Source organism: Pteronotus mesoamericanus, unplaced genomic scaffold (genome assembly GCF_021234165.1).
Source record: "Pteronotus mesoamericanus isolate MK-2021 breed Mesoamerican mustached bat unplaced genomic scaffold, CSHL_Meso_final contig_263, whole genome shotgun sequence".
Taxonomy (NCBI): Eukaryota; Metazoa; Chordata; class Mammalia; order Chiroptera; family Mormoopidae; genus Pteronotus; species Pteronotus mesoamericanus.
This window is the reverse complement of record NW_026555112.1, coordinates 11,937,695-11,962,908: the sequence shown is the minus strand read 5'-3', so window position 1 is coordinate 11,962,908 and position 25,214 is coordinate 11,937,695. Positions and strand designations below refer to the sequence as shown.

Sequence of the window (25,214 nt, the reverse complement as noted above, 5' to 3'; positions counted from 1 at the left end):
CCCCGTGGCCAGGAGCATCTCATTTCACCTTTTTAACTCATGACTTCTCCACGGAACATTAAATTTAGACAGCACATATAAGGCACTCAGCACAATGCCTGGCACATAGTAAATGCTCACGAAATTGTAGCATTTAAAAAGAAAAGCCCGTATTTAAAGAAGCAGTGGTTTGGGTGTTTTATTTCATTTATTTGTTTGTTTATTTATGGTGTGCGTCCTGTGATATGAGTCCTGTTTTTGAGAATCCCGGGGAATCTCAGTGTCGCTGGTAGGGGAGAATGTAGCTAGCATTTCCTTTGGTGAAGGCTCTTTCTTTGAGATTTATAAATTGCTTTGAAGGTTTTATAAACCTTGCAGAAATTATGTATATTTTGTATGACTATATCTTTTTTTCCCCTAGAGAATTTTAGGTTTTCAAAAGGGTCTGTGCACCAAACACGGGAAGAAGACACTGCCCTCGGCATGTGTGTGTGTTTGTGTGCATGTGTGTATGATCTGTTCTCTGTTGTTACGCGCTTCATGTTGTCTGTGTGAGAGGGCTGGTGTTTATTCCTGACCCATAAAACAGCAATTTCATATGTAGTTCAACCTAACAGTTGGTGATGTTGTTAAGAAACATAATTTGAAACAGTATCATTATGAGAGAGATTATAATGAGGTATGACTCTAGTTTATTTTCATGTTATTTATCAAAGCCTTGCAAGTTAAAAGTCATCAGGTAACCCTGGACCGGTAGTAATCATATTCATGTGAAACAGCTTCTGCTGTGTACAGCATTGTGAAATAATCATGAATTTTCACTGGGGACTTCCTGGTAGCTTTGACACATCTAATGAGTCATTTTTCTAGTTCCAAATTCTTTTGATCCAAATGACTAGTGTTAGGAGAATTTGCTTAGTGTTTTTTTTTTGTTTTTTTTTTTTTTTTTTAAGAATTAAAACACTTAGAATTGAAAAATACTTAGAGTTGCTTAGTATTTTTTTTCCCTGGTGAATTCATAGGGCTAATTACTCAGGGGAGGAAGAAATTCTCAGTGAGATTTCTTGGGCAATGTGTTCTTTCAGAAGGCAGGGTCTGGCTGTCGTGTTGAGGGTTAAGACCGAGGTGACACACAGGCAAAATGAAACCAGAGCTGCAATTACAAAGTGGGACAGATGTAGGAGGCCAGGTTTCCTGTGGCCCATTTTCCAGTTTCCTGCCTGCAACCTGCAGAAGAGGAAGCCGAACGTCACCAAGTATGAGAATGGCAGGGCGACGTGCTTTGGGCCAGAATTAAGATGCACGCAAACAACACCGACAACAAAGACAATAGCAAAGAAAGTGAACGTTCGGGTTTTAGTCCAAAAATGTGTAGGAAGGAACAACCTGTCTTTTTCAAGAAAAAGCACTGTCAGCAAGCAGAGCCTTCATGTCCACGTGATACTGTGTGTCTGTGTTGGTTGGGGGGAGACCCTGGGGGCTGTCCCTGGTTGTAGGAACCTCTGATTTTTACAGCCGTCCCTCCTCATCTTTCAAGACATGGTCTGCTTTTTAATACAGTTGGTTACCTGGAAAGATTTTCCCTGCAGTGCCCAGGACTTCTAAATCTGTTTCCTGGGTATGTTGATATACGAGGGAGGTGGATGTGGTTAACTGACTGGCTGTAATGAACTACAGCCTCCCTTTGGGAAGGCTGGGTGACCAGTTGGCTGCTTTGATCTAGCAGGCTTGTGTTCCTTTAACTGCCCAATAAAATTGTGTCTGATGCTTTCAGAAAAGAGATTAAATGGAGACATGTATGTTGAAGACTGCAGATCGCGCACCCTCTCTTTGTGTGTTTGTGTGGCTACCCAGGGAGGGGCGATGCAGGGCGCAGGCGGTCAGAAGACACCAGAAACGTGGACAAGTCCGTTGTCCTCCTGAGGGGAAAAAAAAGAGAAAAATAAAATTATTTTGTGTCTGGGCTCTTTGACACTTTATAGAAGAGTGCCTAAAGTCAGACATTACAATCCCTACTTCAATGGGAAAGAAATTAAGGTCAGTGGTAAAGAAATTAATATCCAAAGAAATTGAGATTCACTGCACACCTTTCTCTCGAACGCCCGTTGTCGGCCAGGTGCTGTGTTGGAATTCCTGGTTGGCGCTAATGAAATGGTGGCTAACAATGAACAGGTCCATTTGTGGATGCCACGTTGAAGGCTTCCTCAGGATGTAACCGAAGGCAACACAGAAGCCTTGTCGAAGCCTTGTCATGGACCGGGCACTGTGCTGAGCTTTTTCCACACACCATGTCATTCACGTTGACTTGTTTCTTTTTGAGGCACAGAGAAATAGGTATATGCTTCTGGGACAACCAATTCTTTGTTTACGCTGTGGCTTGATCACCTCTTCATCTTCAATCCCTGGAAGAACAAACTTTGTCCCAGGAATGTTAGGAAATTTTGGAACATTGCCAAATTAGGGATCAAAGAGATACCCATGGGAGTCCGCCTAGAGCGAGAAGAGGCACTTTTGCATCTTGATATGGGATAAGAGAGGGCTGGATCGTGCAATAGTGCGGTGGGTGGGGTGGGGTGGGAAGTGGCATGAATATATGGATGTGGGAGGAAGTAGCATGGCTCAAACACACATTCCCAGCTGGAGTTAAGGTAACCGTCCATTTACTTTTCCAAAGGAAATTGCCATATAAAAGTCACTGACAAACCAGTTGAGTTATTTCTACTTTGCCCAGAGATAACATGGACTTTCAGCAGGAAAGAGGGGCGGATCGTTCACTCAGTAAACAGCTATGTTGTTATTACAGTGGCTATCAGTGACTTCCCCTGAGAAATCCCTCAGGTGGAAGTGTTATTTAAAAAACTATGTTTGTAAAACATTGCAAACTGTAAAGGGTAAATAGGTAGGCTGAGCAATGGCGGCTTTTCCTGTTCATTTTACTCTTTTAAAAAATGGGCAGTCTGTAGATAGTCACAGAACAAATGAGACTACAAAACAGTTGTTAATACATAAAAATCTTTGACAGACACAAACTCGCACTCACAGATTAGCATTTTTTTATATGCAGTGGTTGACAGTAATTAAAATGTCTTTTGAAAACATTTTAATAACCTCAGTTCTACCTACAAACATGATAAGAAAGATTTCAAATATGAGCTGCATAGTTACCAAATGTTATTATTTACTTAATGCCTTAAAATTAGTCTTTGCTGAGTTTCTGCAGATCTCAGGAAATACGAATTGTTGTTTTCTGATTCCTTGACTTAAATATGGGGTTTGTTTAATATGATGACATGGTTGCTGCCCTTTCTCTTGGGCCTTGCTGATGTGATGGCACTGAAACACTTAGTAGATGCTCTCTGGACAGAGGGGTTGAATTTGAGAGAATTTTCAATATAGAGGGTTCGGAGCCATCCTCATTTCTCTAATCAGGCAAGTTTTAACAAGTTAACAAGTAAAAGGACAGGTACTTAGTGAGTATCTACTTTTATGTATTTTTTTACACAGAAGTTTTTCTCCTTTCCTTGGCCTTTCTCATTTCTGACTAATCTGCTTGAAGGTTGCTTGATTTCTTTAGTTCCTAGCAAGATAAAAGCTTTAGAAAAATCAAAGATAATTTTTCTATCCCCTCAACTCCCACCTCAGTTATAACTTTAAAAATCAATTCGGGATCATGCAAAGAGAGGTGTTAGGTGCCATCAATGGAAAGGAGAACAGATGAGTTGGTATTTCGACTTCTAAGAATGGAAGCAAAAAACCTCATGCTTTGCATAAAGGGTCTGTGCAGCCCATCTCACATTAAGACGTCTGGCGCCACCTTGTGGCAGACAGAAAGAATGCCCAGCCCCGCCCCCCCGCCCCAAGAAGAGGAAAGCAGCTTTTAGGAGAGAGGAGGCAGCTTGAGAAGGGGCAAATCCAGGTTTTGAGGGGCTTGAAACTTAGTTTGGGGGAGCCCCCTTTGTACAAAGAACTCCCCAAATTAGAAATGTAAAATCGCTAGGGCTCTTAGACTTGGGCAAAGTGATGGTCCCTGAGGATTCATAGCTTCACTGCGAATCAGCCTCAGGGTGTAGGTTCCAGGCGGCAGGGTGATGCCGGTGGCCCTGGGGTAGAACTGACTCCTCTGTCAGCCTCGCAGCTTCCGGAGGCTCAGCGGAGTTGGAAGGAGCACAGGGATCCCGCGACTCTGTGACTTCTGTTCTTCAGGCTCCAGCAGGAAATTGTCTCTGTAGAAATTGCAGGTTCATTGCCTTCCAGGCCCCACGCTGATTCCTCCTGGGGCATTTGTCCTTGCTCTTCCCGCCCCTGCCTACTGGGGGAACATCTGACTCTCCTGTCACAGTCTCCAATTTTACCCACCCTTTCAATGAAGGCTGTGCTCAGGCTCCCTCCTCTAGTGAGCCGCCTCCAGCTGGCCCAATCCTCCCCCTCCCCCCGGGCAGGTTCCTAATGCATTTGGTGGCACGCAGCGTTATGGAGTGGGGAACGGCACAGGCTGTGGCGCGTTCCAACCTGTTTTATTTATTCCATGACCTGGCCCTGATCTAAGAGCAGGGGACCCGTCGGCCAGTGGAAGCAGGTCAGTCCTCACGGGGTCCATGCTCGAGAGCAGTGCTTTTCAAGCCATCCCTGGAAAAGGACCAGTTTTTAAAATTTCAAACATATTGTGAAGTGATAATTTTGTGAAATACAACAAAAACCAGTTACTAGGAAAATAAAAAAGATACTAAAATGCAAGCCCTAATTTTTATTATGGCTATAACAAGCATGAAAGTCACATTACAGTAAATATAATTAGAATAAACATGGGGGAAATAATTACAGAAACTACATATTAATTGAAATTGCTTATGAAGGCAGTTAATATAGGTCATCACTATTAAGACTGGTAATGTTTTGTCATTCAGTAATTGTAACCCAACAAAAAATTGTAAGTGAAATAGAGATTCCCCACAGTAAATACCCATAAGCACACTTAGATACTATATTTATAAATATTTACTTTTAACGTGTCAAATGAGCTTCTTGCTGACCAGCAAATTTAATCTAGGTTGTATACAAAAGTGGTACTTGTAGGGGATGATGTACAGAAACTACCTCTGTATTTTGTTTTAATTATACTCAGAGAGAAGCCAGTCTCGCTGAGATGTGTTGACAGGAATGGAAGAAGGGATTTTCAAACACATTTCAGCAAACTCAGGATATTAATTTTTTAACTTTCATCCAAAATGAAACGAGTATTGCTGTGTTAAAAATTCATCTGCAACCCTTTATTAGTTGCCAGTTTCAACAATTTATCCTACAAAGTTATAGTTACATTAAATGATCTTTTAATGAAATCGGTGAATTCCATATTTTTATTCACTTTTGGGCCACAGTTGCAAAGCTAACCTTGAACAGCACATGTTTAAGCATGGTCCTGCTGCCTGTGACTGACTAGTCCTTGGCTTGTGCCAACAAGATGAGCCTACTGATCACATATTTGGATGTGGTGATAATGACTAATTGCAATAGAAGTCTCTACACTTACTCTTAATTTCACCACCTACACTTACTGTGGTGACCAACAGTTCGCAGTGGTATGTTGGCCACATGTTGAATAGGCTATTCTAGGGGACCCCTGCTTTTCCACTGTTGGGCCTCAATGTCCTCATCTGCAAAATGGGCACAATAACTGTATTTAGCTCTTCGGGCTGTTGTGGGAATTAAATGAGACAATTCAGGAAAGTGGTTGGTGTATGTAAAGACTTTGTATGCAATACCCATTATGTATAGAGAAGACAAAGATAAGGCTCTTATAATTGGAAAAGACAGATCAATTAATGAATGACTAACACTGAGGCAGGTTATGATAGGGCCCCCTGGCATGAGTGTGTTTGTGTGTGTGCGTAAGGTGACTTCCATTCGGGAGGATCTGCGGGGGCCTTTTCGTCTGCTCTGTCCTGTCCCTTGTGCTTATAACGCAAGCTACCTGATTTGGGTTTAGAATGGGGCCTGCACTTTGCAGCTCTACCCCGTTTCATGAGTGTTGGTCCTGTTCCCTACTGCTGGGGAGGAAGCAGCTCTCACTTTTGAGCAGGTTGTTTATTAGATCCGCAGTGGTCCGAGGAGATGGGCCTGGCGTGAGTTAGTGCGGTTAGTATCCTTCATCCGATGACAGGGTGCCATGTGGCCCGAGAGGAGGGCACGGGGTGGGGAGTGATGGGGGTGATCCATAGTCAGCCTGCAGCATCATTCCGAGGCTCTGTCCAGGTTAAAGAGTGCATCAAGGATATTTTTTTGCATTCTTTAAAAACAGAAAGAGTCCTGGTTGGTGTGGCTCAGTGGATTGAGCACTGGCCTGTAAACCAAAAGGTCACGGGTTTGATTCCGAGTCAGGGAACATGCCTGGGTTGCGGGCCAGGTCTCCAGTTGGAGGCATGTGAGAGGCAACCGATAGATGTTTCTCTCGCACATCAATGTTTCTCTCCCTCTCTTTCTCCCTTCCTTATCCTCTCTCTAAAAAACAACAACAAAAAAAATCTTTACAAAAAAAAGAAAGATTTGAAAACAGAATGAGGGTGGAAAGGACCCACTCAAAAGACCATCAAAGTGTCTCTCTCCCTCTGTGCCCTTTGCCCTTGGGCCACCTCCACGCATGTCACCCCTGCCACTGTTGCCCTGACCGGCCTGGTGCATGCACCCACGTGGGGCCCATCTTCAGTTGTCATAAGCAGTGCTGTCCTAGCTGCCCCTTGGGCTGCTCTTTTAGGAGACTTTTCTCTTTCTGCCCAGCAGCTTTCATCTATTTGACTCCCCTCCCCCCTCCCAGGGCACAAGAGAGACCTGAGCAGAACTAACCCCGGGGGACATGTGGGCACCCGAGAGCATCTCTGCTGGGGGCGCAGCAACTTGGTGGCCTCAGGGTGAGCAACTGAAGGAACTGGTGTTTCTTATATGTGCTGAGAATATGTGCTCAGGAATCTGAGTTCTCTGCAAGAATTTAAAAAAAATGTTCTTCCATTTTTGATGAAAGTCTACAAAGATAAACATAAGCATGATCCAAGTCACCTTATAAATCACAGTCACTGAATAGCTGAAGAGTCTCCTTAGATTTCAGAGCCTGGGTAGGGGGGCACTGCCTACTGATCAGAGAACCCAGGTGGTACAGTATCTAAATGATGCTTCAAGCCAGGTAAAGGTCAAGTGACCTCACAACAGGCTCTATGAAGAGGTTTCTCTGTTGCATAAAAAGCAATGGTAAATATTTCAGTGGCACTCACTATGTATGAGGTACAGTTCAAGTGCATTATTAGTCACTCATGTAATCCTTACAAGAGCCTTGTACGGGAAATATACCTTTTATTTTATCATGATCATCTCCAATTTACTTATGAGAATATTTACCTGAAGTCCCACAGCTGGACAGGACCAGTCCATGCATTTGAACACAGAGGGCCTGGCTCCCGAATCCGCTCTTACCCACTGTGCCCCGTTCTAAATAGAAGTGGTTCACTCTCCCACCTGCTGCAAGTTGTAGAAAATAACCTCAGTGAAAACCTGCATTGTCTACACTCTAGAAAGAATCCCCCTGGATGATGTGACTCATCTTATGGGAGCTCTTTTACAACCCTATCAGTCATAGATAACTGATAGCAAAATAATTCTCGTTGATAGATATGCCAATTCTGCTCCATCTCAGAATGTTCAGCTGACTCCCCCGTCCGCCCCTGGCTTTCTGTTTTGCACTTCATTTCAATGTTGCTGATCTATAAATGTCTCTGTTTGCATTCTTTTTTTGACTTGTTATAATGTCTGCTTGGTTCCCTCCTTGATTAATGGGTAAAATTAAATCTTGAACCTGTCTTCATTTTTATAGCTGTTGGAGAGCCAGGATCTTACCCAGTTTGAAAATTATTTTTTAGCAATGGCATGTCTCGACTCTGAGTTTCTCAAAGAGGCCTTCCGTGACCTCCCACTCGCACACCCCAGCTCCCACCCCTTCACCCCCTCTGGGTGCATTTTTCCAGAGAGCTGTTCTTCCATCATACTGTGCCATTAAAGCCATGGGTTTGCTGTTTATGGCCTGACTTCTCCCTCTCTAAGGTAGGCTCCACGGGGACAGTGGCCTTAGTCTCTTTTGTTCACTGATGTGTCCCAAATACCTAGACAGCGTCTTGACATAAAATGGACACTCAAAAAAAAAAAATTGAAGGAAGGGGGGAGATAATTGAGTCTTCAGGGAGTATACCAGTGTCAACACGTTTTACTCAAAAGAACCTACGTTAGCCCGGTCATTGCCAGAACCTTTTGGTGAGTGCTGGATGCATTTCAACAGAACATTATCTCTCATATGTAAAATTAATCATTAAGCTGAGTGGGGGGAGGAATGTGTTTTGTCTGTGAATTTCATCTTACCGATCTATGAGAATTACAAACCTTGAGGAGCTTGTATCGAAGTGAGAACATAATAAAAAATGTTAATGAAAATAATTTGTCAACACGGGGAACCTATTAATTTTTTTCCCCTGCTCCTTTCAAAGGAGGTGTGTGTTATTATTCAGACTGGACAACCTGTTTTAGGGGATCTAACCATATTCCACTGCCGCAAGATCTAGGGCATACAGTACAAAGGGAGAGAAGCAGTTGGGGCAACGAGCAGGTGGCCTTGCTCTCCGGAGAGGCCTGGATGTGGTTCTGCCACCCGCCGCGACTGCGAGGTGGATTAGCTCCTGTGGAGCTGGTGACTGTCCATGGCAGGGGACACAGCTGAGGCCAGGTGCTCGGTATCCTCCCGTGAGAGCAGCGATGCCTTAACGTGGACTGACCCCCTTGCATATGCAAGTGCAGGGTTTGGTTTTGTGTCAACAGTGGCCCTGCAATTCCCGCTGGACTTTCAGGCCTTCAGAACAAGGTCTGGACAGGGGAGGGGAACAAGAAGCGTTTTCTACGACAGACATTTCATTTGGGGGTATATTTATAAAACATTTATAGCATTTCTTCCATGTGTTCTATGTGTTTTAAGGGGAGAGTTTTAAAATCAGCTAAATGAGGTTAGGCTGATGAAACATTTTACCTTAAAGCAGGCCTCTTTTTGCATAATAAAGTATCAATACTTTCTCGAACTTTTTATTTAATGAAGCCACAGTACTGTCTGAATTACTCATATTCCTTATAATGGAAGCCAGATACATTGGATTTTATTATACCTCCATGTTCAGATTTAGGTCTTCATTGAGGAATTAATTTAGAAAAAAAAATACTTAGATTTTTTTTTTCTGGTAAGAGAGACTCATTTGGATGGATTTGCTAAATATGCTCAGCGTTGGCAGTTGTTGGAAGAACATGCCCCGCAGCCGTGTTAGATTCTTTCTTGTCCAGTATCCCAGAGGGAACAAAATTTGTGGCTGGCAGAGGTGTGACAGAATGTGATGCATGATTGTATGTAAAAACAACTGTGCAAATGATGAAACTTGTTCACAATTTAAATAAATTAAGATTGGAACTAAAAATCAAAGACACAGTGAGTGCCCTTGAATGGGGAGAACCCCAGCCGTGATGTCATCTGGTGACCCCTGCCCTCCTGTTCCCCATGTCCCCACTCCCCCCGACATACCATATTTTGCTGTGTAGAATGTGCACCCATGTTTTTGTGCATGCTATACACGGGATTATTATATCCATGGTGTGTAATCATTACACTCATGTTTAATGAGCATCCTTATTCTTCCTTCAAGTATTTGGGCAAAAAAGTATACATAATAATACATGGCAAAATAGGTACTCACGCATTTCAGTCCTGCAGATGGCTCTGGCCAGAGGGTGTGGGGGTGTCCACAGCTGTCTTTGGGGCACACCGTGCCCCAGGATTACTTCTGCCAAGTGTAGAAGAGGGTGACAGATGTTTGTCGATGTCATTATGAGCTCACCGGGAAATATTTTTGAGACTCATCTCTGAGTAATGTGTGGCTGGGATTTCCAACAGTGAAGTCTTGTGTGCTGTGCCGTCATCGAAACTGCTGGACCAGCCAGGGTGGAGGGAGCTGGGGAGGAGGAGAACGAGGCCCTCAGCTCTAGGCTGGGATGGCCAGATGCCTCAGTCACCTCTGGGGGAGCGGCGTGACTCACACTTAACCCTTCCGTGTAACCCTCTGTTCTCCCTGGCAGGCTGGCTGTGACCCCTCGGCCTGGGAGAATTGAGGAGGAAGGAAGGGCTTGTTCCCCAGGCCGCCAGCCACCAACCACGCTCTCCTGGCCTCCGAGAGTGTGCTGGGCAGCTCTGTGATTCCTGGTTCACACAGCCCGGTGCCTCCCCTCGGCCCTGTGCCTCTCTTCCAAAAGTGTGGGAGGCCCCTGATCTGGAGGTCCCTGCCTCCGTCGTTTGCTCCTCTGCCTTTTCATTTCCACACTTTTGCCTCTGTTTTCTTCCCCCGCTTTCCTTCTGCCTTTGTCTTGGGCCAAGGCGTTTGCACCCGTCGTCGTCATCGCTTGGCCCACTGAAGCCCTCTGAGCAAAGACACGGCCAGCCCACCCCGCTGTGCCTCATAGAACGCCTTTTGAAAAGTGCTGATGACTGTAAATGGAAGCTCTATGGACATTGCACCACAGTGAAGAGAGAGTTGTTTAAAGCAAGGACGCTGGGCATTTTGCTGCAATGGTGCCATGGAACTGTCCCTAGACTTGCTGGCTTACAGCAGTGTTTATTTTGCTCATGGGTTGGCCAAAAAGTCCGTTTAGTTTTTTTCTGTCAAATAAAAGATGCATTTTTCATGTTCACCAATAACTTTATTGATTTGGATATTTTGGTATGTCGGCTGTCTCCCCCTCTTGACTTCTCGTGGGTAAAGGCCAGGGGTGCTGCTGAACATCTTCAGTGAGACAGCCCCACAGCAAAGAATTATTTGACCTAATTATTAGTAGTTCCAAGAGACTTCACAAACCACTTTTGACATGTTTGATCAGGCACAGCACCTTCTCCATACACTGCACAAATCGTTTTTTGCATTTCAGTTGCGCTTTTACCTTTTTTGAAATCATAAAGCATAATACACTGAAAGTGTTGCATATTTTCTCCTGTCTTCAATATTAAATTGGCTGCACAAAAATTCACCATTTTTGATAAGTTTTAAAAAAAAATACACATTAGTATGACAGCTGTTGCAATATAACCTAACTAAATGGTTTTGAATGAAGTTAAAGATGACTAATCTCTACTAGAGCGATCGTACAGAAAAAACTAAAACTTTTTGGGCAACCCAATACTTCAGACTGTGGGCCCTGACACTTGGCTCCAGGCTTCGGTTTGAGTTCAGGTTGGGTCCATGTGTCACGTTTTGGGGCAGTGGCTTCATGGTACTAACGGGAGAGACAAGCATGAGAAGCCTCTGAGACCGGGGCTCACAACCAGCACATTGTAACTTCTGTCAGCATTCCATTGGCCAAATCAAAGCACGTGGCCAAGCCCACGTTTCAGGGGTATGAGGGAAAACAGCCCCCCATCCATTCTAGCGCACTGTTGCACGATTACGTGAATGGGGGGAGGGACGCTTGAGAGCAGTTACCCAGCGTGCCGTGCGGGACCTGTTAGGTTTGGAGAACCTGGCTCCCACACCCGTGGTGGGAGCGCCATGAGAAGGGCTCCAGGAAGCACAAGAAGCTCTGAGGAGTCCTGGTTGGGAGAAGCCCTGAGTGTAAAATCCATGGAGATGTCCCACGGTCCCCCTGTCCCAGCTGGAACACAGTGGTCTTGTCCACTACAGGTGGGGGAGGGGCCGGCGGCTGACCACTTTGCACCGATCCCTTGCACCCAGACCCCCACACTCCCTGGCAGCCTTCTGTCCCCTGGAGCAGGTTCCACTGAACATCCCTTTGAAGTTTCAAAGATATTTTAAAAGTTACAGTCTGAAGTGTTTGGCCAAGAAGACGCCAGAGAATCTGAGACAACTGTTAGCGATTCTTCGTTCCAGTGATGAGAATACAGTTTGTGGCTCATCCTCCAGTCACTGGAAGGGTGGGTCGTGGTAGGAGCCGGAGCCGGCAAGCCGCTGCGTATCATGGCAGTCGTGCTTACAAGACTCGGGAGAGGCAAAGGCAGCTTTGATCCAGCAACGAAATGATTTATGGTCTCACAGGCTGAGTGGCCATGGTGGGGAGGGCTGACTTCTCCTTTAAAGAGTCATGATTAAAATGCCGTATGGGTATTTGGAGAACATTCCTAATCTGCTTTCCTTTAACTGTGAAACCCATGTTGCTTAGAGAAACAAGGAAGTGCGTTCCTTTGGCAAAATATGTGACAGGAAATGAGGAAGTGGATACTTACTGGATGGCTCAGTATTTTCACTTCTGTTCCCATGTGGAAAGGGAGAAACATAATTTGTCAGCCTACAAGCTGCCCCTTCAAGAGGAATGCATGAGAGCCGTTGTAGAGAAGACACAAGTACTGACTGGTACAGAGAACTCTCCTGAAGCAATTATTCTGCCTTCCAGGTCTCCCAGGGGCATGAACTTTTTTCACTGTTTCCTTGTTCCAGTCACCCCTGGCTGCCTCCGAGGGCTTCATTGTCGCCCTCATTGCTATCACAGTTCAGGCCTTGTCCCCCACTCACAGCTTGCCTGGAAAGCTTCTCTTTGTACCAGAAGCTAGTTTCCCGCCCTCTATAGGTCCCAGGCTTCCTCTGCCCAGCACTGGGATGTCACCCCATCCTGTCCACATCAAAACCCAGCACGCGTCCCATGTCCCGTCATGACGGTTGGTCTGAGGTGAGGCTTTTGAGTCCAGCCCAACCACCTCTTCTCTCCTAACTTAACGAATGCCGATAAAAGAAATGGATTATTATTGTGATTATTGCTATTATTATTGTTTTTAGCCTCAGTCCCCACTGCCATGGAAGTCCTCAAATGTCTGAAGTTGAGAAACCACCTGAGGGAGTGGGGGACAATGTCCCCGAGAAGGCCCCATTTGCTGATGAACGAGTTCACCAGCCCCCAAAGCTAGGGAACAGCATTTACAAGTCCACACCAGAGTCAGAGGAAAAAGATAACCCTTTATAGGCTTTCTTCTCGTAGTGGAGAAAGTGTTCCCCTTTCTGCGCCTGTGACGGCGGGGTTTGATCTGCAGCCTGGTGAATGCGCGGACAAGGCAATGAAGGGTGCCTCAAGCAGCACACACCTGTGGGCTGCACGCATGCTGCCTCTGGGCGTTGTGCAGTGTTGTCAGCGTGCTGGGAACACAGAGCGTAATCCCACAAGTCCCTTCCTTGTGGAGCTCATCCTGCAGTTACGCTGACTGATACACCCCAACCGCATTACCCGAGGGCCCCATACAAATGCCCTCCACAAGGGGTTCAGCGTTCATAGCAATAGGATAGGTTGGAAACAGACACTAGTGTTACGCGGAGACTCATTTGCATGGGGACGAGTTCTACACGTGGGCAGTTCATTTATCATTTTTTTTCCCTTTATTTCCGATGCAACGCTGTTACGTGACGGGATGTGTGTTGTGAATATGAGGATCACAGGGCTTCCCTGGAGCTCTTGTGAATTATGGCTGTTCCCAAAATACAGCCAGAGGGCACCTGATTCAGCGTGGCCTGTTAGGATGGACGTGAATAGGACTTTGTTAGGTTCACGGGGTGGGGGGGAGGAGGAGCGGAGGCACTCACCCGCAGCGCCCCCCCCCCCCCCCCGAGACACGGCGAGCACTGCCACTCTGACCGGCCCCCTCCTTCCGCAGGTATGGAGAGTGCAATCACGCTGTGGCAGTTCCTGTTGCAGTTGCTGCTGGACCAGAAACATGAGCATCTGATCTGCTGGACCTCCAATGATGGTGAATTCAAGCTCCTCAAAGCAGAAGAAGTGGCCAAACTGTGGGGACTCCGAAAAAACAAAACAAACATGAACTATGATAAGCTGAGCAGAGCCCTGCGATACTATTATGACAAGGTAAACCCTTGCCTTACTTGAGGCTGTCTTGGGGAGGTGGAGCGCCGCCTCTATATTTCATTGACCAAAGCAGAGCACCGGGTTCTATGAAGCACGTTGGAAAATGAAATAGAGGAAATTTATACAGTTTTGGTTATTGATGATTTTCTTTTTTCTTTTTCTTTTTTTTAGAAAAACTGTGTCATAGAGATTTTTTTTCTGAAAGCCTTTTGGGTGTTACTGCGGGTCAGATTTTATTCCCTCTGCGTTTTCATCTGTGGTAGCTGCGAAACTTTGCTAGCCACAGAAATTAGGTGTAAGGAGGTTCTGGGGCTTCCCTCCTGGTTAGTTGTTGAAGTGACAGAGTGAATGGTAAAATCTAGAAAGTCTGTTTATCTCATCTGGTTTGTAGTTCATGCAAATGGGTCTTTCCCGGAGGAATGGCAGCGTGGGCAAGGTACGTAACGATTCAGTGCCCCATGCCCTCATTTATAAAATGGGATCCTAACGGTCCTGGCTCAGGATTGGTGTGTAGACTAAACGAGTGTTACGTGGTCAACTTAAAACAATGGCTGGTACGTGGGGTTTCCAACTTCGTGGGAAACTTCCCTAATCAAAAGAAAAACGGTTTTCATTTTGAAGTCACAGATAAGTCAGAGTGCTTTGTTAAGCGATAACATAGCATCGTTGCCAAAGTCAGAGCAGTTGGTGTGAGTTTTAATACATTTCTGGAAAGGCAGTTCATGTTCCTACTGGGGCAAAATGACTGCTATTGAGGGAGTCACTTCAGGCCGGTGGTTGTTGACCATTTCTGTGTGGCTTTGTTGTTGCTAAATGTTTAGCCTCATAGATATAAAGAATTAGAGTCCTAATAAAGGTAAGCTTCTGTTTTGGTTTTACAGTTCATTGTGAAAGGTGAATTAAAAACTGATTTAAATATTAGTTCTCGATACAGGTTTAGTGCCTCCCTTCTGCCAGCCTCTTTGGAATTCAAGACAGAAGGATTACACATTTCAGGAAGTGGAGTCATCATTAATTATAAAGTGTTCTTTCATATGATTGTAATTGCATATGATTATGTCATGGAAATGTTAAAGGTGCTTCTCTTTAATCTGGCAATTACTTAATCCTGGCTCAATGTAGAGTCCTACTAAGGTATAAAAGCACTTCTTGAAAATTGCACTGTCTGAAAGCCTGGCAGATGGTTTATTGGTTGGCATTTTACCCAGGTTCTAAGTTGCACAATGGGAATTGGGACCCTCTGAAGGAAAAGAGTCATCTTGTCTGCTGGCAGGGTGCCTAAAAAGCCTGGCTGTAAGACTAAAGAGGAAACCACAAAAAACCCCCCAAACCCTCCCCAAAAACCAACCCATTGTTTTCAGTTAAGGTGTCAAAGAAAAGGAGTCCTGCCTCAGTGTCTGTGACTCGGTTTCACCTCTCTTAATAGCTTGGGCGCTGGGGCGAAGGATCGTGTGTTGTCAGCAGGAAGGGAGACCAGCAAAGCCATTGTAGTTCAGGCTCCACCTGATCTGCCTTGAGCAGATTTAAAGGGAAAGCAATTTCAGAGGGTTCATTCACCTGGCACGTTCTGGTACTTGGTGTCTGAGACACTGTGCTGAGGGCTTCCTGCCCCTGTCTTCCTTAAACTGCCGTAGCCCCCGAGACGGTCCCGCCGGCATTGCCGCCCCTCGTAGGCGAGGACGCGGCGCTAGGACGAGCACCGCGCCCAGGCTCCTGCAGCCCGGAAGGAAGCAGCCGCAGAGCCAGGATGCCCGCGCTCTGAGCCAGAAGGCACCCGCCCTGCCTTCTGGGCCTTTCATGTCTTTCGCCTCTGAACACCTGAGTTCCAGGTAGGCAGTCAGGCAGCACAGAGTGTCTTATAACCTCAGAAATTTTTTGTTTATTATCAAGCATTTCAGCACTGAAAAATGCCTTGTGTACTGGGTGTCAGGTTGAGTTCAAGGCCTGGGGTCCCGTGGCCAGTGGGGCCTGCTCCCTGAAGTTGTCCCTTTCTTCCCCTCCGGGGCTGAGCTGGAGGTCTGGCCACGTGACCTTTGAGCAGCCAGCTGGCACTAACAGAGCGGGAGCACCTCTTGTCCTGTGTGTCATGCAGGCTTGGACGCCAGGAGAAGGTGCCCTGTGTCCTTCTTTGGACACGTGTACTCTCTGCACGTGTGTGGGTACACAGTACACAAATGTGTATGTACAATGTAATGTATGTACACACGGCAGTTTTAATCTTTTTTATGAAATGTTCTCAAGTGACAAATGAGAGTGATCATTAGACTCCTGCTGTAGTTTAAAGTGCAAAGAGGAGGGAGGAAGAAGAGGAGGAGGATGAAGGAGAAGAGAGACTTGGGTGAGAGAGAGCTGGAGGGGAGAAGAAGAGCAGGAGGAGAAATGGCAAAAGAAGGTGACAGAAAGTATACTACATTTTACATTTTAGATGAATGCTTCTGTCAGTTTTTCCAATGCTGCTACTCTCTGTATAAAATGAACCATATGGAAGTGCCACTATCTGACTATTTTTGACCCCCCAAAATGGCAATCCTAAATGGCTCAGGCTGTCACCTGAGAGACAGATTTGAGGAGAGTCTTTGTGAATGTGCAGCCCCTGGACAGGGTCACCCCTTGGCTGCCACTCTGCAGCACTCATGCTTTCCAGTCACCTGGTGCTCTGATGTCTGCTATTTACTGTCCTCAGGGCCCCTCCTCTCCCCTTCCCTCCTGCCTTCTTCCTTCCCCGCCTCCTCCCCCCTTCCCTCCCCCCTCCTCCCCCTTTCCCTCCCTTCTCCTCCCCTGTCCTCCCTCCCATTGACACTCATCCGGAACCTGCTCTGCACAGGATGTAAATTAGGTGACTCCCTACCTTGACAGCTGTGTTCTTTTTTTCCTGTTGTTTTTTTCTGTCATTTGCGAGCTATTATCTCTTCACTCTTGGCTGAAATCGCACATCCCTTGGGTTGTCCTAATAGGGAAGTTTTCCTGCCGCAGTAGACGAGCAGGAGCATATCATTATTTTTATATGTTATATGTTATATTTTTAGCTCATTCCAGAATACTAGAAACAGGCAGAGAAAAGAAGTGGAAAATGTGTGCAGAAGGCATCAGAGAAGAGTAGCAGATGGGCTAATATTGTCAGGTTGGGGCTGAGGCACTTCCATAATTGTTCCTCCAAAAATTGCCCCCACTCCTGTCACAGCGAGGTGGTTAATGGCAGGGGCTCCGGGCTAGAGTGTCGGAGTTTGAATCCAGCTCCGACGGTGGGTGCCTTGCGTAATCTCTCTGGATCTCGGCTTCCTTTCTGGAAAAATGGGTCTAATAAGAGTCCACACCATGGGGTCATGCTGGGGTTAGTCGAGTTAACATATTAGCTGAGATCAGTGCCCCACACACATTACAAGTTGCAGAGTCTCAGCCAGAGTAATAATAAAGATGATATTTTCCTTATCGCCAATTTGAAAAGTTCAGACAGGTGCAGAGGAGAAAATCAGGACCTTTGTCCTGCCCTCTTGCACAAGCACACACAGAGATGACAGCTCTTTTCACCTGTGAGCCCCCAGGAGCACTTGTTTGTGCTTGTTAATGACCGGAGAAGGACGGCCACAATTTCTTTTCGCAAGCAATTGCCTGTTTTTGTTTGAATAGGCTGTTCTGAAAATTCAACTGCCAAGGTGTTTTACTATTTAAATAATTCTGCCTCACCCCTCTGAATCGAAGCGCGCACTTTTCTGTGCGCCCAGCTGGCGTGAGTCTCTATCTTCCCTGGATGGCCAGCAGGGGCACTGTCCCAGTTAGCGTCCCGCTGTCCCTCGGTCTCTGAATCAGATGTCACCCTTCAGAAAGTGGGCATCTTAATGGCACCTTCCCCTGCCGGTTTGTGCAGCATTAAACGTGGCCACGTGGATGCGGTGCTCAGCACAGTGTCAGGCACTTGGTACATGCAGTCACTAAGTGGCCCTCATGTCTACGATCTGTGTTTATAAAACTTACTGCATTGCATTCGTGTAGCTGTTTATGTAGCCCGCTCCCTCACAACCGTCCTCACGTAGCCCCTGGCTCACCCACCCTTGTTGCTCTGGTACCGTGCATGGGGGCTGGCACATATTAGTTAATGAGTGAATGAGCAAATGGATAACAGTGGAGTGGATACCACCCAAACAAATCACTTACATCAACGTTGACACTAAATAAGTGTTAAAATTAAAAACAAAATGTCACTGCTTTCTGATTATTGAGCAGTATTAATTTCCTAAGGCTGCTGTCACAAAGGACCACAAAGTGTGTGGCTTACAACAACAGAAACTTACTGTCTCTCAGTTCTGGAGGCCAAAAGCCTGCAATCCAGGTGTTGGCGGAGCCGCACTCTGAGACTCTGGGTAGAGCCCTTCCTTCTTTTCCTAGCTGGTGCCCCGCCTTGGCTGGCAGCTGCATCTCTCCAGTCTCTGCCTCTGTCCTCATGTAGCATTCTTCCTGTGTGTCTCTGTTTTCAAATTTCCCTCTTAATAAGGACACCAAGTCTCTTCGATTAGGGCCTTGCCTAATGACCTCATCTTCAACTGATTACATTGGCAAAGACCCTATTTCCAAGAACGGTCACATTCATAGGTACTGGGAGTTAGGACTTCAACATTTTCATTGCGGGGGGCGTTCTTCTGCTCATCACATGTACATGTATTTCACATACTGCCGGGTTCTCGTTTAGCTTTTTGAAGTTACACACAGAAGGAGAGTCTTGGAGATGGTGGTTTGAGCCAGCAAATCCTAAAGGAAAACTGCTCCCCACGACCGAGATAGAAACTAGATTCAACAGCAGGTGTGACACTATGTTCTGTGACAGGGACGTCCCAATGTGCCTACCCTGTGCCAGGCACCGTACTGGGTCCCCAGGGAGGAAATGGAGGTGTAGAAGACAAGATCTGTCTTGGAGGGATTCAGAGTCTCTGGGAGTTCAGCAGTAAATGACTTAGACGGGGAGAAAAGCTGGCCTTGGTGGCTGCCATGCTGCATTAGCGATGGCTGCGATCTGGCATCGGCCTCTGACGCCCCTGGCCCGGCCTCTGCGTCTGTGGACCGCGCATCACCCGTGCACCGCGCGTCACCCGTGCACAGGGAAGGCTGGGGGGTCAGGGGTTTGCAACTGAGCACTGCTGAGGACCTGCTTTCTCCACTTACAGTTTTTGAAGAGGCTGCTGGGGAAACCCAGATAAATTCCAACAAAGGAGTGATGCCCAACCCCAGATGCAGCATGTTTTATACCCGGCGTGGACTGAACGCCCTGTTGAGGTTGGAAACATGCAGATAACTGGGAGGCTGCCTGTGTCTGAGCCCATGAGGGGCAGAAACTAGAGCTGGTAGAGACCTAAATGGGACGTGTAGTTCGTGCCCGGGCACTTCACAGACACCCCCCTGCCGAACAGCTGTTCTTGGCCTCAAGCCCAAGAGAATGGGTTTGTTCACTGTGGTTCTGACTGAATTTTAAGGTAGGGTTTATTTTTTTCCTAAGGTTTAAACCAAATCTTCCAGAAGACACTTTTATAACCTGATAAGAATCTCTTTCAGAGATTTTGTTTATGAACAAATTAACAACTCTCCTTCACTCCTTAACATCAGGTGGACCCGAAGTTTCAGCCTCTCTTCCTGAGGGTGTTTAGGTGGAGAAGAGAGGGGTCGATGCCCAGAGCACGCCCGTAACTGGCCCCAGCGGCTGCCCACACACCTCCTGGGCCCAAGTTCTGCTTTGTGTTAGTTCCACGTCCATCCCCAGTTGCCGCGGCCACTTTCTTTCACCTCTGCCTTTTCTTCCATTGTTCATCCACTCCTCATAAGACATACCCGCTCCCCCTGAGCGGCTCAGCTGTGGGTCAGGAGACAGACACGCAGACCAATTAGAACAGTTCACAATGTGTAAAATGCTAGCTGGGCCATGATTCCAGCATCTTCCAGGAGAGGCAGGGAGGGAGTGAAGGAGGAGAGAAGGCCACCAAGGGCTCAAGACACCTGACCCAGAGCTGGAGAAATGAGAATGACGGGACCAGGCTGAAAAAAGTCGGGAAAGGATCTACCCAGAAGGGAACAACATGTGCTCAGGCAGGGGGCTTTTGACTCATCAACCATGGGGCATTTTTGTAGGGAACGAGGGAGACAGGAGTTTGGAAGAGTGAGTCGGGAATGGAGCATGTCCTGGATCGTGCCAGAGGGTTGGAACTTAATGGTGAGGGCAACAGAGAGCAAATGAAGGGCTGTAAGCAACTGAGCACCATGATCAGATCAACACTTTAGAAATAAAAGTCTTTGTCTCTGCTGGCTCTTCTTGGCGTTGATCATGTCCCTGATCTTTTTGGCCAGTTCCCACAAATCGCTTTCTCTCTGCTGGCTGAGCTGGGGCTGTCCCACCTCCAGCTGCGGGGCCCGTGTGCCCCTCTCCAGAACTGCCCAGGGTGGAGAAGGAGAACGGGGGAGCTGCCTCTGGCAGGCTCCCAGCACCTGTCTTCCGCTCACAGCAGCTGACGCCACGGGCCCTCCGGGTTGCTGCAGAGGGACACCTGGAGGCGTACACCGTCCCTCATCCTTTCCCACCCAGCTGCGCTTCTGTCCTTGCTGGGAGCATTCACCCCATGGGGAGGCAGAAGGTGTGGCCAGCTCCCCTCTCATTAGGAGATTGAAATATTCATACGATGGGAAAGCCGCCTGTCTCCACAACAACATCCCAGCTCATCCTCACAGTGCACAGAACAGTCTTGATTTAATTGGGAAGGGGTTTAGGGGGAGAACAGTCAAAACAGAGTCACTGACAACATATTCCTGGAAGTGGGATGCATCCTCTCCTTAACTGTATGGGATAATTCATTCTATATTGGATGTGCAGTCACGACAGGAAACTGTTTATGTTATTTTATACCTGATGTCAACTGCCTGTGCCAAGCAGCCTGACCCTGGCAGAATTTTTTAGTTCCCCAAAATAAATTTCACAAAGACAAAATGACGTATTGTCTGTCAGGGTGGAAAAAGAACCAAGGCCCGGCAAGCATTTGTATCCTGGAACTTTGTAGAACACCTGTGTTGGTTGCAAAGAAGACCCATCTATCCTGGACTCCTTTTGGGGGTGCTGTGTATATCCAGGGCGCCCTCTGTGCCCAGCCCCAGGCCTGAGTGTTGAGGACCTGCTGCGTTTGGTTGGGTGTCCTTTTTCTCCTTCATGTCATGACAGCAGCTCAGATGGTTTGAAGTGAAACAGATGGCCACTGGGCCTTGTCTGGGGGCTGAGAAGATACCCAGGGCCTCTCTGCAAGCTTTTGGTCCTGGAAGCTGCCTAGAGACCCGTCGGGTAGCCGATGGCCTCATGGAGGTCTTCCAGTCTGGTCCCATGGCCTGGGGAGAGAGCAGCTGGCACAAGGGGGCCAGGCCGCAGGCAGGGACACTGTGTGTTGATCGAGATGCTGCCTGTCTTACAAGGCTTCCCAGCCTTCCTCCCTGTGGCTCTCAGTGTTCCCCCAAATAGGCAGTTGCTAAGAAACACCCAGAGTCTTGGGAGTACCTTCAACACTGTTGATGAGGCTGCTGTGCTCCGAACTTCGCTGCCAACACTCCACAGCCTGGCCAACTCTCCTTACGTCAGACTGCGGCCCAAGCCCACACCGGTTTGCTGGCATAAGTGTTCCTGCTTCTAGGCTCCCAGCTGCAGGAAAATGTAGCGGTTGCATAGACGCACTGACAAAAGCCCTAACGTTCACATCATACCACCCACCACCCACCACCCACCCACAGGCCCAGCTGCTCCTCTGTGCGGCCTCCTCTCCACCTCCTGCCGGCTCCATCGGCAGTTTACCTCAGTTCCTGCCCCAGGTTTGTGACAGAAGGAAGGGAAGTGCATACGCATGGAGCGTTCTGTCTTAAGCCAGGCACTGTGCTCAGTACATTTACTGACTCGTTTTTCTAACACGTGAAATGCCTGTCAACAGTCAGTAATGGGCCCATTTTAGAGGTGGGAATACTCAGTCTCAGAGAAGTTAAGTAACAGGTCCAAGACGAAGTAGCTGGTGAGCAGCAGGACCTTCCTCCTGGGAGTCTTGACCCCAGAGTCCATGCTCAGGGTTCTGAAACTAGAGGGTCCCACAGTTACGGAGCCACGGGCCCGTCCTTGGACCCCGTTTTCCCAACAGTGCTGATTATTCCCCCGGGGCTGGCAAGGAGAGGCCACCAGCCCCTCCGTGTGTGTTGTTCACATGACCGTGGAAAACCTCCTGGGAGCATCTTGGAGCCAGCCGAAAACATGAGGTGATGGTTCCGGAGGCCCCTGAACGCCCCAGACGTTCCATGTGTCCAGATGACGCTGCCTAAAGAAAACCAGACCAGAGTGCGGCACCCTCTGCCTTTGCGCCTCCCAGCTCCCCGTGGCCTCCGGGAAAGACCCCCAACTCCCTTCACCATTGGGGTCCCACCCTGCGGCCCCTCCGCAGCCCGCTGCCCTCTCTGGCCTCCGCGTGGGCCGCATCCTTGCCCGGGAGCTCCCTCTGCCTTTCTTGCCCGGGCACCCAACTCATCCTCAGGCTCCCCGCTGCTTTACCTCCTCCAGCTGGTGCCTGCACTTGGTGTCACCTCCTCTGCTCGCCTCTCCTGCTGCCCCTGTGCCCACCTTCCTGACCGGGCACTGGTCCGTCTGCCCATCCCAGCCCCTCTGTAGCGCTGGGGCCTGTGGTGCTCAGGGAAGACAGGAGGGAGGCCTGTGAACAACAGACATGCTGCTCCGTAGCATAGAAGGAAGTCTATCATCTTCGAATGTCAGCGCTGGGAAGCGCCTCACAAACTGCCCTGCCCGGCCTGCCTCTCTTACAAGTGAGGACCCAACAGGGAAGGCAGTTTTTCAAGAAAATCAGTGGCAAAGCCAAAGCCAGAGTGAAATCACACTCCCAGATCACCTGCCATGTGCCAGGGTGGCAGGTGGCCGCTCAAAGCTCATTTTTGGCAACTCCCCTGCCTGGCAGGGAAAGTGGAGGAAGACATGTAACTGGGGGAGCAGTTTTCTATTTTATTTTATTCACACTCCAGAGGCCTTTGATAAAAATACCCTTGGATGTCGAAAGAGAATTGGGAGGGTCCAGCAAGGGTAGAAAACTGCTGCTAACGCCCAGCCTGAGCCCCCTGGGCCGGGAGTCCCGCCAGGTCATCGCGGGCGGAGCGCCGGGGAGCCGGTTCCCACCGCGGCTCAGCAGTGCCAAAGAAAGAAATCCCAACCCAAACCACAAGGAAGCCTCCCCCGGGAGCGGGCCAATTCCGAGACAGAGCTGGAGCCCTTTATTGGCAGCGTACTATTCTTAGAAGTTGGAAGTGGGGTGGGAGTGGGTGTGTGTGCGTGTGCACGCTCCAAAATTAAACTCAAAGCCCAGGCGTCGCCGAACACGGTGCCTGCAGCCGTGTGACAGCAGGCCGAGCTGTCAGGGAAGGCCGTGCCTCCCGCCCCGGCCACGGAGGCTTGAACAAGTGGGTTTAAGGGTGCAGGTTCCTGGGGCTGCCGTAACCAAGTACCACGCATGGGTGGCTCAGCATGACACACGCGTATCCTCTCAGAGGACTGGAGGCCAGGGGGCTGACATCAGGGTGTCTGTGGGGCCCTGCTCCCTCTGAAGGCTCTAGTGGAGCCCCCTTTCCTGCCTCTCCAGCTTCTGGTGGGCCCTGGAAATCCTTGGCTCTTCCCAGCTCGTGGCTGCGTCCTTCCAGTCTCAGTCTCTGTCTGCATGTGGCCTCCTCAATGTGCCTTGTGTGTCCTTTCCTCTTCTAAGGACACCGGTCATGGAATTGAGTGCCCACCCTAACTACAGTTTGATTCCATCCCCACATCCTTAACTGATTACATGTGCAAAGACCCTGTTTCCAAATAAGGCCCCATTCTGAGGATCTGGATGGATGGGAATTTTGGGAAGGCACCATTTGCCTCCCTGCCCAGGGGAAAGGCTGCCCCACGGAGAGGAAGCTCATTAACAGGTCCAGGGAGCCCCGTTGTGTGGCAGGTGTGAGGGGAGCCTTCCTTCAGCAAATTCCTAGCAGAGCCCAGAGCTGCCAGCCAACTGCCCCACGTCCCCTCGGGTCCCGGAGGCTGGGAATGACAGGAGGCAGAGGCTGCCACTGCCCACGCCAGCACCAGCCCGGTGCTCTGAGGGCTGAAGCTGGATTTACTTCCTTCTCTGTTCCTCAGAGCCGAGCACGGAGTCTTCCCTAAGAAAGCATCTTAAATGTTTGTCGAAAGAATGTGTGCTTGAGCATGACTCCTACAGTGAGTACTTGTTCTAACTTTGGAGAGAGGACAGTTGGGTTTTGTGTCAGGAAAGAGTGAGTCAGACCCTGGTCTGGCAGCAAACCCAAACGAGGAGCTGGAGAAGGGGCGTTGGCTGGGAAGCTGGCGGCCGGGAGACTGGCCTCCGCTGCTTACTAGTTTGTGAGCTCAGCTTGGAGCTCGGGTCCCTCATCCGTACGGTGGGTATCAAAGTGTTGGGAGGCTTACAAGAGAGAAGGTGTAAACCTTCTATAAACTGTGAAGTCAGGTACCCATATAAGGAATTTGGATTCCTTGAAGGCACAATAAAATGGAAAGACAGTGTTGACATAATGAGGATGCTATACAATTACATCATTACCCGCCAAGCGAGATTCCACCGGGTCGTGCTTTGAGGGCCAGTTATGAGCTGGGCACTGACGTATGTTGTTCTTCCAGAAAACAACTACCCCAAGAGATATTTTTATTTCCCTTATAGGAGCAAGCATACTGAGGCCTGCAGAAGTTCAGCGCCTTGCCCAAGGGCATAGTAAGTAGAGAAGCAGATCTGAACCCAGCTCAGTCTACCCAGCGCTGGTTCCAGTTACCATCCGGCCCGGCAGGGCTCTGGGCCTGGGCCCTGTGTGAGCAGCTTGCTCGGGCCCATGGACACTCAGAAGGCCGGTCCATGCTCCCTGTGCTGCCTCCCAGCACGCTGCTCAGGGGACCCATAACCTGGCGGTGTCTGTGGACATTAGCATCCTGTGTTCTCCTGTCACTCTTGTCTCTTGGATGTCATCCACCAAGAAGTGGGCTTCTGATGCCCCAGTCTGCTGCAGTGGGACCACCAGGTCCCTGGCACCTCATGCAAAGTATCCCATCAGAGGGGGCTCTTCCCCTACCTGTAGGTGGGCAGAGGCGGCTCTGTTTCTGGCTAAAGAACAGGCCTCAGGAAAACCAGCCTTCCTGCCCAGGATGTAGAATAACCGTTCTGACAAGGACCATGCTTCCTTCACCCGGGGCTGTCTCTCCCGGACAGCTGTGCAGTCTCGCTGTGCAGTCTCGCTGTGCAGTCTCGCCGCGCCTGCTC

General features: G+C 48.4%; 1 protein-coding gene across 2 annotated transcripts in view; it reads left to right on the top strand.

Moving 5' to 3' along the window:
* The window catches only part of ELK3 (ETS transcription factor ELK3), a 65,657-nt gene that overhangs the window by 14,720 nt on the left and 25,723 nt on the right, over positions 1-25,214 (top strand). For both annotated transcript variants that reach the window (XM_054574676.1, XM_054574675.1), the window contains exon 2: positions 13,688-13,896. In XM_054574676.1, coding sequence (XP_054430651.1) covers positions 13,690-13,896 — 207 coding nt within the window. In that variant the 5' untranslated portion in view covers positions 13,688-13,689. The remainder of the gene's footprint in view (positions 1-13,687; positions 13,897-25,214) is intronic.